This window comes from Lynx rufus, unplaced genomic scaffold (assembly GCF_022079265.1).
Source record: "Lynx rufus isolate CCGP_SWC_20201006 ecotype Redwood Valley unplaced genomic scaffold, mLynRuf1.p SCAF_11, whole genome shotgun sequence".
In the NCBI taxonomy this organism is placed as follows: Eukaryota; Metazoa; Chordata; class Mammalia; order Carnivora; family Felidae; genus Lynx; species Lynx rufus.
This window is the reverse complement of record NW_025814825.1, coordinates 19,366,097-19,383,279: the sequence shown is the minus strand read 5'-3', so window position 1 is coordinate 19,383,279 and position 17,183 is coordinate 19,366,097. Positions and strand designations below refer to the sequence as shown.

The 17,183-nt window shown below is 50.8% G+C and overlaps 1 protein-coding gene across 1 annotated transcript in view; it reads left to right on the top strand.

Moving 5' to 3' along the window:
* POLR3A (RNA polymerase III subunit A) overlaps positions 1-7,098 on the top strand; it is a 51,716-nt gene extending 44,618 nt beyond the window's left edge. Inside the window, exons 25-31 of the mRNA XM_047073028.1 lie at positions 879-972; positions 1,158-1,250; positions 2,503-2,667; positions 3,129-3,293; positions 3,509-3,640; positions 4,651-4,783; positions 6,470-7,098. Of these exons, the coding sequence (XP_046928984.1) occupies positions 879-972; positions 1,158-1,250; positions 2,503-2,667; positions 3,129-3,293; positions 3,509-3,640; positions 4,651-4,783; positions 6,470-6,618 (931 nt within the window). The 3' untranslated portion in view covers positions 6,619-7,098. The remainder of the gene's footprint in view (positions 1-878; positions 973-1,157; positions 1,251-2,502; positions 2,668-3,128; positions 3,294-3,508; positions 3,641-4,650; positions 4,784-6,469) is intronic.
* Positions 7,099-17,183: the final 10,085 nt, after the last annotated feature.

Below are 17,183 nucleotides of genomic sequence, written 5' to 3'. Positions count from 1 at the left end.
GGAGAAACAGAAAAAAAATGACTGGGAAAGCTATTAATATGTCCCTGTAGATTTCAACTGGAGACCTGACTATTCCCAGCCTAATCACGCCTGACAGTGAGTGTGTCACTTGACTATTGGCCATATTCTGTGACTCCCAGGTGATTTCGTGGTAGGGCTTGTAGGTCATCTGAGACTAGAAAAAGATTAAAAACTCTCTCTCTCTGTCTCAAAAATAAACATTAAAAAAAATTTTTTTTTAAAAGAAAAAGATTTAAAAAATACCTTACAATGCATTCTGTGACAAAATCATGATTTACTCGCGCTCCACATCCAACAAAGGGATGACAGGTAGCATTCAACGAAGGAGCACCACGCTTGGTTCTAGAACAGCACCTGGAGGCGTCCAGGGTGGCAGGGACTCTGCAGCCTTCCTGGGCGGCTCCAGTCTCTCCCAGGAGTGTGTTCGGGGGAAGCCAGCCAGCACGTTCAGGGCACAGGCTGGTAGAGAGTGACTGGAAGAGTTAGAGACGTCCTGGAGAGGCGGTGGTGCAGGTAGGGCACAGCGATGGGAAGCTGTAATACACAAACACGAAGGGTCGGTTCACTCGGGGAGCAGAACCAGAATAACACCTGCGAGGACCAGAGAGGAAGAGATAGGTTCACTTGGTCAGGAAGAACGTCTCAAAAACTGTCTCATTCACTGATAGAGTGGGTCGCGGCATGATTTCTAAAAATAGTAAGTCTGGGTGAGAATGTCTGTGAAGCCCCCAGTAAATGCCCTAGGAAATTGCAGTTGTGTTTAGCGTTAGGATCCGGTAGTGCCTGGATTTCACAGAGCAGCCGTCTCCCGGCGGGCTCTCTCCTGCTGTAACCACTGTCCCCCTGCCTTTTCTCAGCACTCCCATCATCACAGCCCAGCTGGACAAGGACGACGACGCAGACTACGCTCGCCTCGTGAAGGGCAGAATTGAGAAAACCCTCTTGGGAGAGGTAAGAAGAAATCCCTCTTGGCAACAAGAACACTACATCAGCAACGTTGTGAGCAGGCATAAACACCAGTGGTGGGTGTACTGGTCATTGTGGCCATGCTGGCCCATGTCCCTAACCACAAGCAGCGTATGCTCTTTGGAAAGGGAGAAGTGACTGTGTAACGTTCTGCTCTTTTGACATGACAGATTTCAGAGTATATTGAAGAAGTGTTTCTTCCGGATGATTGCTTTATCCTCGTCAAACTCTCCCTGGAACGGATCAGACTTCTGAGACTGGAAGTGAGTCACGTAATTAAATGTGGGCAGGAAGTCATCCTCCGTTAGTCCCAGGATGGGCGCCAGTAAACTGGGGCAGGAGCTAAGCGAGGCACGAGAAGCACTGCAGAGACTTTATTTGGGTTTCTGCTCTGTAAGAGTCCATTGTACTTCTCTCTCTCTCTCTCTCTTTTTTCTTTTTAAGTTTATTATTTTGAGAGAGAGAGCACGAGTAGGGCAGGAGCAGAGAGAGAATGAGAGAAAAGCCTAAGCAGGCTTCCATCTCGGAGTCACATCTCACAAACCGTGGGATCGTGAGCTGAGCTGAAATCCAGAGTCAGACACACAACCGACTGAGCCACCCAGACCCTCACCCCCTTTCTCCCTTTCTAAACCCGACCCTGACACACACACTCCCATCTAAAGACATGCAAGAAATTAGTTGAAATTTTATGAAGCCACGATACTTTTTCACTATAGCATAGTACTACGGGGTCTGGCGGGAGCATAGGGCCACCCGTGTCTCACTCGTCTGTGGGCCCTCAGCACAGCGCCTGTCTGGCTCGGTGAATGTTCTTGGCTGGGTGGCGTACTCTGGCTTACTATTACTGGTGTTCCTGAATACATAAAGATTGAAAGATCATCAGCCTTTCTCACAGATCAGTTGAGGCAAGGTTGCAAACGGAGTAACTTCCTGGCACTTTCCTCTTCCTCCCAGGTAGTTAACATCCATACTGCCCTTAATACATTGTTTCAGCCCATTCTCTCAAGTACCAAGTTTGTGTTGCCCGTAGACTGTGATTCCAGATTTGAGTGCCCAGTTGCCCAGCCTGGGGGCTTCTGTAGCCTAGCTCGGGCCACCTGCCTTGTGGCTCTTCTACCAGAAGAGCCAGGTTGCATTGAGGAATGTGGCTCATGAGCAGTTGTAGTGAGGTCAGTAAGGGGGAGGCTTCACTGACACTTTTAAATTGTCCTGCTCTCCAGCCCCCGCTCCCAGAACCTCAGAGCCTGTGTGTGTTGCTGTGAATTGACCATCCATGTTCAGTGGGGAAAGACGTTGGTTTGGGGATAAGGGGAGGTTGTGAAAAAAAAAAAAAATCTCTACCTAACAAGGAAATACATAGTACGTCTCATTTTAAAACTTCATGGTGAGAAGCAAGATTAGGGGGGAAAATGAGGTGGCTCACTGGGGGGCAGCGATGGGAAAAGGCCATTGAAGCCTCCACACACGTCAGTGACGTCCTCCGTGTGTGGCCCGTGCCCGGCCACCTTGCAGGTGAACGCTGAGACAGTGCGGTATTCCATCTGCATGTCTAAGCTCCGTGTGAAGCCTGGTGACGTGGCCGTTCACGGTGAGGCCGTGGTGTGCGTCACCCCCAGAGAGAACAGCAAAAGCTCCATGTACTATGTGCTGCAGTTCCTGAAAGAGGATCTTCCCAAGGTGAGACGAAAGTCCCTTCTTGGCCCCTCCCCCAGCCTATGCCCAGAGATTTGTAAAGGGAGAGGTGGCATTTACCTCTCCCCCAAATACCCAGCTGTCTGGCAACCTGAGGACTGAAGGTCCTGCGGAGACTGAAGGTGGTGCCTGTTTCTTCTTTTCTGCCACGTCGCTCTGGGATCAGGTTTTTCCCATCTTAGCACTGCCATGCTGACTCTGCTTGTTAGATTCCTGCCTGTTCTGTCGTAAAACTGATGGAGTATATATGGCATGGTCCCCTGATCTTCCGTTTTCTGCATAACCCCTAATAGCACACAGGCACTTTTCGGTTTGGTAAGACCTGAGAAACGGGGATGGTCAAGGTGCCAACCCAGTTCTCACAGCCTATGTGTTTTCTGAGGGTAACGGGGCCATGGGGCCATGGGCACCACAGGGCCTTGAGCCTTCTGTGTCTCTGAGTGCAGGTGGTGGTACAGGGCATCCCAGAGGTTTCCAGAGCTGTCATCCACATCGACGAGCAGAGCGGAAAGGAAAAGTACAAACTCCTGGTGGAGGGTGATAACCTGCGGGCAGTCATGGCCACTCACGGCGTGAAGGGCACCCGCACTACCTCCAACAACACCTACGAGGTACAGCTCCTGCCCAGGGTCACCTCCCAGTTGTCCCGGCACACCCCTCTGACCCTGCCACTTGCCCTGGACCTACCACTAAAGATTGCCCAGCAGTCCGTTTCTGGTAGAGGGCCCGGAGTTTGCCGTTTAGCAAACGGGCAGAGGAGAACTGAGGGAGAACTTGGGACGGCTTGCCGGAAGAGGCTGCTTGCACTCATCCTGGCTCTCTGTAGGTGGAGAAAACCCTGGGCATCGAAGCTGCCCGGACAACTATCATCAACGAAATCCAGTACACTATGGTCAACCACGGAATGAGCATCGACAGGAGGCACGTGATGCTGCTATCTGACCTGATGACCTACAAGGTTCGTGGGAGGGATGTGGCGTGCCGAATGTCTCACACACGGCTGTGATGACACCATTGAAAGAAAATCAGATGTTACCATCACCCAAAAACCAAAGCATGTGGTCAGGCTGGGTGTTCTGGTTAACTTCCAGGATGAAATGTGCCACCTCATGGAATGAGGTGGGATGTTATTTCTGTCCTTATTAGAAATGTCCTCCTAAAGCAAAACTGGCCATTGCCGAAAGCTTAGGGATTTCCATGGAAAACCAAGGTGTTTATTTCCCTTCGAACCCATTCATCACACTTCTGTAGCCATTTCCAGGTAAATGATAAGTTAATGTGTTCTGAAGGGGAGGTTAGATGGGAATGAGATTGGTTATTTTGTTTTCCTCTTTTCCCACAAATTATATTCCCCGGAGTAGTACCATAAGATTTTCAGGACGCCTCCACATAGAACGAGGTGGGGAAATGACCCGTTTCCTCCACCCTTGGTAAAGGCTCTCGTTTTTAAGTCTTCCCTTCCTGTGCTGTTCTCTACGCACGTATGTGTTACGTAGTTGCAGTGAGTAGTGGACATACCGTTTTTATCCTGTTTTATTTGTTGTAAGTACCTTCCACATTGTTATGTAGTTTTAATAAATATCCTTTTTAAACAATGATGCGGTATTCACTTGAATGAAGGCACCTAAATTTACTTAACTCTTTCCCTACTTTGAAACTCTCAAATTATTTGACTTTGGAGTTCTTTGAGCCATAGTAAACATCTTCAGAAATACTCTTTTTTAAAATTAGGTCTTTAATTCTAGCTCTCAGTTCCTAGTTCTCTCTTCCAATGACACGTGGTCATGAGTGTAAGGGTCTGTGTCGCCGTGGGGTACAGGCGGGACAGATGGCCGTTAGGGTCCTGTTCACACCTGAGACTGACCTGAGCTGCCACCTCGCTGACCTCTGCTTATTCTGTTGATGGGGTTGCTTTGGGCCTTTGTAAGGGGCGTGAGTACCACCCTGTCCTCTCCTCTCCTGATTCAGGGTGAAGTCCTGGGCATTACGAGATTTGGCCTGGCCAAGATGAAGGAGAGTGTGCTGATGCTGGCCTCCTTTGAGAAGACAGCTGACCATCTCTTCGATGCTGCCTACTTCGGGCAAAAGGACTCCGTGTGTGGTAGGTTTGGTGTCTCTAGGAGCTTCACCAGAGGCCCTTGTTGATAGCTTATCTCGTGGGCTAGGGCTTCCCAGGAGGTGAGGGAACTGAGTAGGCAGAGCTTTTATTTTTTGAGAATAAAATCACGGATCTTTTTTTCTCCAAAGCCTGGCTGTGGCACCCTGCGTCCCTCCCTCTCTGTTACATGGCTCCTCTGTCAGTACAGACGGCTTTGGGGCCAAGAAGAAAAGATCAACCTTGGGCACCAAGGAATTTTCTCAACCTTGGAGTTGCAGTCAGCCACTCTGATCCTGCACCCTCTGTGTGGTGCCTGGGCTGACAGGAGAGGGACAGCGTCCAGCGCCCCTGCTGTCCTGACACCCCGGGAAAGAGCCGCCGGGCCCAGCACCGTGCGTGCACTTCCTTCAGCACATGTGTGAGGTGCAGGTATTAAACCCTGCATAGGCGAGAAGAAGAAACTAACTTGCTTGCTGACAGGTCTCGGCCTACACCGGCCTCCTCCCCCTGCTACACAGCGCATCTCTGATGACAGCCTGGGAGAGGAGAGCTGTGGGGGAGCCATCACGACAGTGCCCGCTGCCCAGCTGGCTCTTCCCTGAGTCCCAGCACTGAGTGCCTGCTGTTCTCTATCCTTTCTCATGCGAGACCCTGCAGGCCCGAGGCGGGAGTCCCCGGGGGACTCAGTAGCCTGCCCAAGGTCACATTCTCATCTGGCCCAAGCAGGGATGCCCAGCCTGGCCGCCGTCCCCACCACCAGAGCTCTGCTTCCTGGTGGTCGTTTCCCGTCTCCTCTCCCAGTCTTAGGTGGATTTGCCAAACAGGTGGCAGTCAGGTGGGGGTGCCCATCAGGGTAGACACCTCTGCTTTTTTCGTTCCTAAGGCTAACTCTTCCTCCTTTCGGAAGGGACGCAGCTTGCAGATAGAGGGACAGAGAAATTACTACATCGTTTTTAAGATAATGAATGGTCAGAGGAAAGAAAAGGGAGCAGAGATTGGGGCAGGAGAACAGGGCAAGGCAAGGCAAAAGTAAAAGCAAGCATGCTTGACGATGGGACTGACAGCCAGCACGCACCCCACACACTGCCACCTCTCTCCATGCCGACCGCCTCCAGGGCCTGGCTTGGTCACACCATTCCCACTCTGAAATCTCCCCCTTCCTCGTCTTTTAATGTTGCTAATTCCGTGTCAACCCTCACATCGGTTGGTCTTTAATTTGGTGGTTGTCTCTCTGGTCTCCTGGTAGCACAAAGCCCAGAACACAGTAGGCAGGCACTCATTATGGAAGCAGAAGCCTGATCCAAAGTTGGAGTGGAGTTCAGAGAAGGAATCTGCCCCATCACCTCACTCCTGTGTCTGTGCAGGAGCCTTCTAAGTGCGTCTGGTTAGGGCTGTGGGTTTCCAAGGCACAGGTGTGCTGTTAGGCCTGGCCCAGCCCTGACCCCGAGCACAGGGAACAAGTTTCTGCTGCTGTTTCCAAGGGAATTGGCATCTACCGACCATCAGCCTGGTTGCTTTTCTTCTAGGCCCTAAGTTAAGGAAATATTGGGTGGCTTGGTGTTTCCTGAGCATCATTCAGTATCCTTGCTGTCTACGTGAAGGCGTGCCTACAGACAGTGGGGACCTACTGGGCTGTGAGCCCACCCCTGTGTTGAAAAGCCCTCTCATCCCCTTTCTGGTTGGTTTCAGGGGTGTCTGAATGCATCATCATGGGGATCCCCATGAACATTGGAACTGGGCTCTTCAAGCTGCTACACAAGGCCGACAGGGACCCAAGCCCTCCCAGGAGGCCCCTGATCTTCGACACAAATGAATTCCACATCCCCCTTGTCACATAGTCCAGGGAAGAGGGGACCATTCCTGACCTTGGCTCCTTGTCCCGTCTGGAAAGGGTCGACATTGGCGGCCGATCTGGAGAGCTTGTGCTTCCTGAGACAGACCCTGACATCCCCACCGTGCTGCCAGGTACCCCAGAGTCACGTGGTTTCTTCCCGGGCGCCACGGCATGCAGCCGGCATGCACCCCAGGAGCAGCTCACCAGTGGCCCTGATCACACCATGGTGCATGATTGGGAGAACTGAGGTTTGTCTGTCTGTTTGAAACCCTGGAGTCACGAGGAGACCCCGGCCAGGCATCTTTGTCCTTCTCACTTCACCCATCACACCATGACCCAGAGCCGGCTATAAGCCTCACGGTCAGGGCATGTTCCTGGTTTTTCTGTCCCTCAGTCATGCTAGAATCTCTCAACATGGCCTACTCATGTAAATGTTATCACTATTATTTATTTGTTCAGTAAAGAGTCTCGTTATTTGTTATTATTTTGGCTTTACTTTCAAAACCAAGAAGCTATAAAAACTAAGAGAGCCAGCATCAAAGTATCATGGGAAAAACTGGTTAACCAAAGGGACCAACTAGGATTTGTAACCAAGTTGAAACTGTTATGAGGCCCCAATACTCTGAAACATCTTTAACAGACACCCCTGGCCACCCCATTGTTTTTGTTTACCTCTGACCCCCGTAGGGGGAGTCTCTGCCTTGTGACAGGAGTCAGACCCTCCTTTGTAGCCAGTAGAAGCCTTGCCAAAGTTTGGAGCCCGCTGAGGTGGGGACTGTCAGTGTACATGGAGGTGATGCATGAGGCTGGTCCAGGCCCCTGCACTGCCCGGGTGGCAACCACACCCCCTGAGGTATGTGCGCATTTGCCCTGCCTCCCACATCCAAAGAGCAAGCAGGGCAGGTGCAGAGCTGTGGCCTAAAAAGTGCCCCGGGGGCTGCGGTGGGATAGGGCCCTCCTGCGTACAGACAGGCATCCTCCTTACATACAGGTAAGGGGTGAACGGGCCACCCAGACAGGAAAGGAGGACCACATGGGGGTGGAGTGTCAGAGCTGGCGGTGTGCCCCATTTGGCAATAACAGGCTACTCAAAGGGTAAATCTGTAACAATCGAAAGCACCTGTCAGGCTGGGAGGAGAGCCAGCAGCGTATCCCAGGAAAACCCACGTTTAATTGTCTTCTTGGTGTTCTGCTGGTGACTGCACCATCACTGGTGGGTTTTCCAGGGCTTGAGATGGGGTTTTGTGCAACAGAGGAAAGAAATGGACATAGCATGTCTCAGAGAGCAGACGGTTTTACTGCTGGAGACTGCGGTGCTTTGTACTGAATTAGCTCCTTAAGATTGGGCCAGGGTCACGGAGAAGAGTGATGATGGCCGCAGCTCTCTACTCTCTCTGGAGAATGTTCTGTGAAGTCTGCCCTCCCTCCCCTCCCTGTCCAGAGCCGAGTCCCACTGATGTGGTTCTTACCTCCTCACCAGAGGCTTGGGAAACCAAGGCTGTTTAGTTGGAAGTGAGATGGTAGTGAAAAGTGGGGCTTTGACCCTACTTCCTGGCTCCATGTACCTGAGAAGGTCTACTTCCGAAATGATGTCGCCCATTCTCTCATTGTATCCAGCCGCTGGAAGAACCAGCAGCCCAAACTGAAGACGTAAGAGTTTATTGTTGAGTATGAAGATGGTGTGGCTGATTGAAGAGGCGGATGTGGTAAAAGAAAAAGTAGGGGAGGGGGGCCAGGCCCCCCCCATCTACCTCTTTACCACTCAGTCAGTTAAGCATCCAACTTCAGCTCAGGTCATGATCCCATGGTTTGTGAGTTCAAGCCCCGCTTGAGGCTCTCTGCTGTCATTGCAGAGCCCGCTTTGGATCCTCTGTTCCCCTCTGTCTGCCCCTCCCCTGCTTTCCCTCTCTCTCCCCCTCTCTCTCTCCCTCTCTTTCTCTCTCTCTCTCTCTCTCTCAAAAATAAACATTAACAAGCAAAGAGAAAGTAGAGAAGATACACAGAATTCAAGTAGTATTACACAGAACTATGCTTGGCTTCCTCGGACGTTCCCTAGCTGGTTCCCCCCGTTCTGAGTTCATGCTGCCGGGGTATATTTCATATAACCACTCGTTCTGGGGTCTGTGTTAGAATGAATGCTTTCTCTCCCATACTGAAGTGATTCTGAATTCAGCATTCTTGACCTGAGCGTTTGGCCATTCTCTGGCTTAAAATTCTGTTAAAATTAGTTTGGCCCTGTGGTCTCCTTGCACCCATGAGGTTGACTTAGGAACTCCTCTTTAGGTGAAAACTCACTTTTCAGGTTCTACCTCCCACCCCTGTATCTCTGACCTAAGCTAGCCTGGTTCGTGACACAGGTGAAGCCTGTCAACTGGCTTGTTCAGGGTTGTCGCTTGAAACGTCACCACGGGCACCGCTTCTCTCGCACAACCTGCAAAGAAACCTCAGAGCCACACCACCGCCTTCCTGAAAACCAGCCTGGCAGGGAAGCATCCGGCCTGCCCAGAGGCAGAACTGCTGGAGTGCACAAACGCAGAGGAAAGATGACGCGCGCTGCCGTGAACGGTAGAGACGATCCCGCCGGGAGCCGCGTCCCGCTCGAGCCAGTGCTCTGGGTGCCCTCAGGAGATGTGTGTGACTGTGCTGCATGCGGGCACGGGCCGCGTGTGGGTCAGCGTGGCGCCTGGAAAGAAACCACATGTCTTTGGGGTGCCTGGCAGCCCCCGCCCTGCTCCCCACCGTGGGTGCCGTAGTGGGCGTTCACCTCTCCCCGAGGGGTCACCCACCCTGCTCTGGCACTGGGCCGTGGGCAAGCACGGAACTCGGACCCCAGATCCACGCGGCAGCGTCCTCCAGAGCAAGCTCAGTATGAGGTTAGGATTTTTCTGTGTGCCTGTTTGGAAGAAATAAGAAAAACACATTTACTTTTTTTTTTTTTTTAATGTTTACATATTTTTGAGAGACAGAGCATGAGCAGGGGAGGGGCAGAGAGAGAGGGAGACACAGAATCTGAAGCAGGCTCCAGGCTCCGAGCTGTCAGCACGGAGCCCGACGCGGGGCTCAATCTCACAAACCGTGAGATCATGACCTGAGCCGAAGTCGGACGCTCAACCGACTGAGCCACCCGGGCGCCCCAAGAAAAACACATTTAAATTGTGTCCTCCAGGGGCGCCTGGGTGGCTCAGTCGGTTAAGCGTCCGACTTCGGCTCAGGTCACCATCTCGCGGTCCGTGAGTTCGAGGCCCACGTCGGGCTCTGTGCTGACAGCTCGGAGCCTGGAGCCTGTTTCGGATTCTGTGTCTCCCTCTCTCTCTGACCCTCCCCCGTTCATGCTCTGTCTCTCTCTGTCTCAAAAATAAATAAACGTTAAAAAAAATTTTTTTTTTTTAAATTGTGTCCTCCATATTAACAAATTCGTATTTCTGACTAGTCCTTTGCCCTTTTTACACCTCTTGTACAAGGGGATTAAATAGCTGTCATCAGCCCAGTTACAGCCCCCCTGCTTGTTCAGCACTGTGGGGGTGGGAGAGACATTCTGGAGTCTTTCAGAAAGTGTGTCAGAGTTAAATCACGGTGCTTCGTTTCTGTTTCAGGGTGTATCCCTGCATGTTCACACTGATTCGTGTCTGATTGAGCCTGACACTGTATGATTATTTTTCTTGAATTTTTGCAGCATCTCTGCAGAACTCTACTTTTTGAGTAGAACTGGAAAGAGGAAAACTTGCTATACATACAGTGGTAACAGTTCAGGCCTGTGGGTTGGGACACCTGTGGGCTCTCACTCCTGAAATAATCAATGGCCACAAGCCCACCTCCCAGGTGCTGGAGGTCAGCAGGGAGTGCTGTGCCCCGCCCCCGTCATGTGGCCTAACTACCAACTCCCAACTCCGTGGGACACAATGCAGCATCTCCTAAGCCTGTGCACTTCTAGAAGTGCCACCTAGCCAGATCAAGTGCCTTGCCTAACTGTTTGGGTTTTTTTCTTTTTTTTTTTTTTTTTTTCAAGTTTTTCTTAACTTACTCTTAAATTCATTCAGCTAATAAGGGCCTGCTAAAGCACTAGGTACTAGAAGAGCAGCAGTAAACGAAACAGGCAAATCAGATGCCGATGCACCCAAAACTCATTCTTCAGCAGAAGAGGGCAAAGAGGTTGTGGATCAAGCCTGCAGAAGTGTGTCCAGCACCATCAGGGTCACAGCTGCACAGTTGAGGATCCAGTGGGAGGCCCGCCAACTCAGGCTCACTGGGAAAAAGAGAAAGTTCCCTCAGCCAGCACAGCCCCCTGGTTCCAGCCCCTCTACAGGTCTTTCCCTGCTGATTTGGCCTCTGTCCCTAGGACTTGGATTCTAGAAGGTAGGCACGGAGTGGAGGACACTCACTGGGTGTCCTGTGGCCCCTGGGAGAGGACGCTCCCCTACTTATCCCACCTTCCATGTACAGTGTTACTAAGTGGACATTTAAGTCCAGGAAGATTTGTTTAGCTTCCGCTCTGTGCCAGGTGGTGTGCCCGCCTCAGAGAAAATCCCTGCATGCATGGGACTTACCATCTGGTCAACCAGCTTGCGGTTAAGAGCCTGGGTTCCATGAACAGACTATCAGAATTCAAATCCCAATTTCCCCTTTCTTCCTGGTGCCCTTGAACTAATGATTTAACCTCTCTGCCTCATTGTATAAGATAGGAGTGCTATTTAGTGGTACCCAATTCATGGAGTCATTGGGAAATTTCAGTGTGATTATGCATGTAAGATCCACATATAGCAGCTGGCACAAAGGACACACTCATTAAGTATGTTCACAGTTATGGTGACTATCGGTATTTTTTATGAAAAACATGGTCTGAGAATTCAGAACTAAAACTCAAACTCCCAGGGTGCCTTGGCGGCTCAGTCAGTAGAGCGTCTGACTCGATTTCAGCTCGGATCGTGATCCCAGGGTTGTGGGATTGAGCCCCACGATAGGCTCCACACTGAGTGTGGAGCCTGCTTGAGATTCTCTCTCCGTCTGCCCCTCCTCCCCTCACTCTGTCTCTCTAAAAGTAAAATATATCCTTAAAACATTTTTTTTTTTTTTAGTTAAAAAAATACATATATGGGGCACCTGCATGGCTCAGTCAAATAAGCTTCCAACTCTTGGTTTCAGCTCAGGTCATGATCTCATGGTTCGTGAGTTCGAGCCCTGCACTGTCAGTGTGGAGCCTGCTTGAGATTCCCTCTCTCCCTCTGTCTCTCCCCTGCTTGCACTCTCTCTCCCCCTCAAAATAAAAATTTTTTTTAAACGTTTGTCTATTTCTGAGAGAAAGCGTGAGCAGGGGAGGAGGGAGACACAGAATCTGAAGCAGGCTCCAGGCTCTGAGCTGTCAGCACAGAGTCCGACGTGAGGCTTGAACTCACAAACAGCGAGATCATGACCTGAGCCGAAGTTGGATGCTTAACCAACTGAGCCACCCAGGCACCCCGATGAACTTTAAAAAAATAAATAAAACCCAAACTCTGATCCTTTTAATTCACCCAGATGGAGCTGTCCTTTGTGGCCTTGAGGATCCAGCCTCCCTAGTCATAACTTCTGCCCCACAGTCCACTTGATCAGTAGATCCAGGAAGTATATCATACCAGGGAGAAGGCTAGGGGAGGGGACTGACATTAGGCAGTCATATGACTGGGGCCTTGAACGTTTTACTTTAGGCCATAAAGTAAATGTGACCTCATTTTAAGAGTTGTGGGCAGTAAGACCAAAATAACTCAGAGTCTTTATAGAGGTGGATATTGATATATTTATTTATATGGGTTTATTAAACAATAGGGTGTCGCAGGAGGTGCAACGTTTTTCTCTTTAAAAGGGAGGTGACCGGGGTGCCTGGGTGGCTCAGTTGCTTACATATCTGACTTCAGCTCAGGTCATGATCTCATGGTTCGTGAGTTCAAGCCCTGCATTGGGCTCTGCACTGACAGCTTCTAATCCTCTATCTCCCTCTCTCTGCCCCTTCCCTGCTCGCTCTTTCTCGAAAATAAAGTAGAAAAACATTACAAAACGAGAGGTTACCATTTAAAAGCCTTCTGCAAAGAATATGTTAAGAAACCGGTAGTAACAGTTGCCTCTGGCAATGGAAACAATGACGGAGGATGGAGGTATTTTTCACACTGTGTTCTGTTGGGCTTTTCTAATTTTGTGCTTTCTGAAGGTATTGCCATTTTTTTAAATCAATATCTGATGGTAACGAAGTCGTGTTGGAAAGTGCTCAGGTGTTTTGAAAGTAGTGGAGTGGTGGGCTCCCAGTTACTCAAACAGCAAGTACACACCAGATACGCAGGGTGGACACGGTCACTGGGATGAGGTGACAAAGATGTCTTCAGTTGACACGGCCTTAAATCTCCAAGATTTTCAGGATGCCTGGGGGGCTCGGTTGAGCATCCAACTTTGGCTCAGGTCGTGGTCTCACAGTCCGTGAGTTCCAGCCCCACAGCGGGCTCTGCGCAGTCAGCAAGGAGCCTTCTTTGGATCTTCTGTTCCCCTCTCTCTCTGCACCCCCACCCGATGCTTACGCTCTCTCTCTCTCTCAAAAATAAACCTTTAAGAAAGAAACCCCCCACGATTTTCTCTTCTGACATAAGAAGACCGTAGTGGGCATTGCAGGGCTGAAACGGCACTTCCACGAAGCTGTCAGACCCGGGCTCTGCTTCTCCCCTTGTACCAGCTCTGGTTTATGGCCCTGAACTCATCCTTCATGATCCAAGGCAGCCCCTCCATTTCCTGGCATTCTAGCCAGAAGACAAGGGGAAAGAGAGGCATAGCACTTCCTTTAAGGAAAGTTCCCAAAAGCTGCATGACGTTTCTGTTTCCATCCCTTCCGCCAGAACTAACCGAACCTAGCTCCAAGGGAAGCTGGCAAATGCCGCTCGGGTTCTGGGTAGCCGTGTGCCTAGCGAAGATAACCGGAGGAACAGGAAGTGGGAAACAATCGTGTCTCTGCTTCTGGTGTATCAGGACCTTCAGGGTTTTGTTGTTGTTAATTCGTTGTTTTGATTGACAAAGGTCCACAAGTCCCCCTGAACCCCTCAGAACAGAATGTTGCTGGGGCAGGTGGGACCAGGGAACCTCTTCCTCTTCAGAAGAAACAGACCGAGACCCTGACCCCTTCATTCCCCCTGTTCTTTTCCCCTTCTGGCAAATTTTACACCTGACGGTTTTTCTTTTGGCTTTTGGCTTGGTTTTTTTGTTTTGTTTTTTAATAAACTGATATTGAAATTAGATCACCATTCCCTTAGCAGGCTGTTCAAAGTGTTTCTGGGCTCTTGGAGAATATAATTCAAACATTCATTCAGTAGCCCTGATGATTGCTCGCCTGCTACCAGGTGCTGGGTGGAGAGTGTGGGCAAAATTTCCGTGGCCCCTTACCTTGTTGACTTAATCCAGTCACAGCACTCTCCAGCAGAAATAAATGTAACCTTAAATTTTCTAGCATCCATACATTTTTTTAAAATGGTAAGCTTAACGTCAACGATATATTTTTTTTAACTCAACACATCCAAAATAAATATTTTTATTTACGTAATCAATTTAAAATTTATGAGATATTTTACACTCTTCATGCTAAGTTTTCAAAATCCAGTGTATTTTTTTTTAATGTTTATTTATTTTTGAGAGAGAGAGCAGGGGAGGGGCAGAGGAAGAGGGAGACAGAGGATCCGAAGCAGGCTCCAGGCTCTGAGCTATCAGCACAGAGCATGATGTGGGGCTCGAACCCATGAACTGTGAGATCATGACCTGAGGGGGAATCGGACACTTAACCGACTGAGCCACCCAGGTGCCCCATAATCCACTGTATGTTTTATACTTAACAGCACATCCCAAGTTCCATGTGTGCAATAGCCACATGTGGCTGGTGGCTATCGTATTAAGACTGGAAAGCATGGGTTAGTGGAAGAGGAGAGACCGTAAATGGTACGCAATCACGTGCTGTGCTGAGCCAGGGAAGAGCTACAGTAATGAAGAAGAATGTTGAGCCGGTGGTCTGAGTGGGCCTCAGAGCAGGGGCCACCTGAAGGATGAGAAGAGCAAGGGCGACGGCTCCGGGAAGAGGGACTGGTGCACAGGGAGGCCCTGGGGAAGGGGAGCCTGGCCCGTTCAAGGGCCAAGGGCCACCAGCAGGAAGCCAGTGACATCCTCTCCAGAAACTTCTAACCGGTATCTGAGCTGAGCCCAGGCCCAGGGAGTTTCCACCGACTTCTGTGCTTTCTGAGGCTGGGCACTCGGCTCCCCCCAGTCACTGTCCAAGGAGCTTTCTGGTGAACGTCTATCTCTTGGGGTTTGGAAGTGTCCAGAAGGCATTTTCTGTGGCCTCTTCACCTGGCCCCAAACCCAAGTCCTATTAGAAGGTGGATGATCCACACTCTGAAAAGGCAGAGGGAGCCTCGCGGAGAAAGACCGAATCCCACAGCCTCCGTCAGAAGCTTTTTGGCAGAGAGTTCGCTCCGTGTTCACAGTGCGCCTGGGGCCTGTACTTCCATACTCCTTTCCTGGAGGAGGGATTGCCTCCAAGGGAAGCCAGGGGTGAGGAGAATCATGCCCCTGTCCCCTGCAGTCACTTCACCACCAAACAACAGGCCTGACCAATTCACCCCATACAGGTCGGGGAGCATATCATAACCACCCGAGGCTGGCATGAGAAGTAAACTTGACCAGACTCCCGGCTAGACTACACCAGTATCCCAGGTGCTCAAGGCAAGCGATGTATTCAGCCTTCAGTAAGACAGCGCTCAGGCTCCGTGTGAATTCACAGAGGTGCCAAGAACTCCACGGGTCCGGCAGAAATGGTCTTGGTCTGAGCAAGCCAAGACCCACCCTGCCTGGGTTGGCCGCCTTACCTGCTTTCCCTTCCTCCCAGTTTCCCAGTCCACAAACCACCGTCTGGCCTGCGTATTTTAATTATTTTGCTAATTGTGTCTCCCCCCAGTGGAATGCAGGCTCCACGAGGATGGGTAGTTCCTTTTGTTTTAATCGCCCGCTGTGTCCCCCGGGCTTAGCATGGTGCCTGGCACGTAGTGGGTGGGATAAATGAAGTGGATTCAGTCTTGAATTCCCTCTTAGTATTCAGCATCAAGGAGTGAGGCCCTTGGAGCCCAGCAGCCTGGATTTCTATCTCTGCTCACTTTGCAGCTTCCTCGAAGCTGCCCGGAGCCCCGAGCCCACAGGCCCGTTAAGGGTGTCCTCGCTGCAGGGTCTCCGTCCAAGGACTGTCGTCTCCCACTTTTCCCCCACCAAAGGCTCAATTCCACCTTTGCCCAGGGCGGGCCCCTCGCAGCGCGCTGGAACCGGGGCAAGTGGCTGATGAGCACCTCCCCGCCTCCCATTCCTGTCTGCGGGCCTGGGCCCCAACCCTGGCCCCAAACAGAAGAGTCGGAGCCAAACACTCCCAGCATATACCACCATGGGTGATTTATTTAAGGGTCTCCAAATAATCACTTAAGTGTCACCATGGCAACCTGAAGAGTTGCCATGGAGATTGGAGCAGGAAACGTCCCCATGGAGACCCCTGGGAGACTCTCTAGGAAATCATTACCAGGTGGATGGGGCTTGAGAAGGGGGAGCTGGGCACATGAGGGAGCCCCACGGTTCTGTGTACTGGCAGGAGGAGGGGGTGAAAGGGCAGGGTGGGAAAGACCAGCCTGGGAAGGCAGGCAAGTTAATGATCTCCACCAAGTCTAGGGTCCCGTGTGATAACGAACTACCGTATGCACAGAATCCATCTGACGGGAAAGTCGGGAAACTAGAAACTTTGGTGGCCCCAAAGAAGGGGGTGAGCGAGAGAGACTTATTCGTCACGTGTGCTCCTTTGTGTACTGTCGGACTTTGTTTTGTCAGGTATGTAAATATTAAATATTCCAAAACTAAAATTAAATAAGTTATTTACAGAGCATTTACTACATTCAATATTTATACCCTCAAAACAACTCCATAAGGTTAGGTATCGATCCCACTACACAGATGGGCAAACTGGGGTTCAGAAAGCGGCCCACCATCACACACATCAGTGGGAATTAAACCCAGGGCTCTCCAGCACCCCCAGCACGTCTGAGTTCTCTGATCTGCCTCTGGCCCCCTGAGCACTGTTAGGTGACTGTCACACCCCTGGACCTCAGTGTCTTCCCCTGCAACAGTTGGGCGGTGGGGACTGGGTGAAAGCTAAAGTCCTGCTATAGCGCTGGCATCCTGTGACTGGGGGCTCTTTGGAAGGGTTTCTGAGAATGATCACCAGAGCCCTCCTCTTCCTCCCCCTTTCCCTCAGCCACTCTCCAGGCCCCATCCACAGCAGTGCATCTTCAGGGTTCCAAAGGAAACACTTCACTCAGAGAGCCAACCCAGAGGGACCTTTGAAGAAGTTCTATATTCCCTCTTAGCAGAGGAGGAGGGTGTGGCCCAAGAGACGGAAGGTGACCCACCAGGCAAATGCAAACCCAAACCGTGACCTATCTCCACCCATTAGGGTGGTTATCATGGAAACAAAACAAAACAAACAAAAAAAAGATGAACCAGGACAAGTGTCTGGAAAGATGTTGAGAAATTAGAACCTTC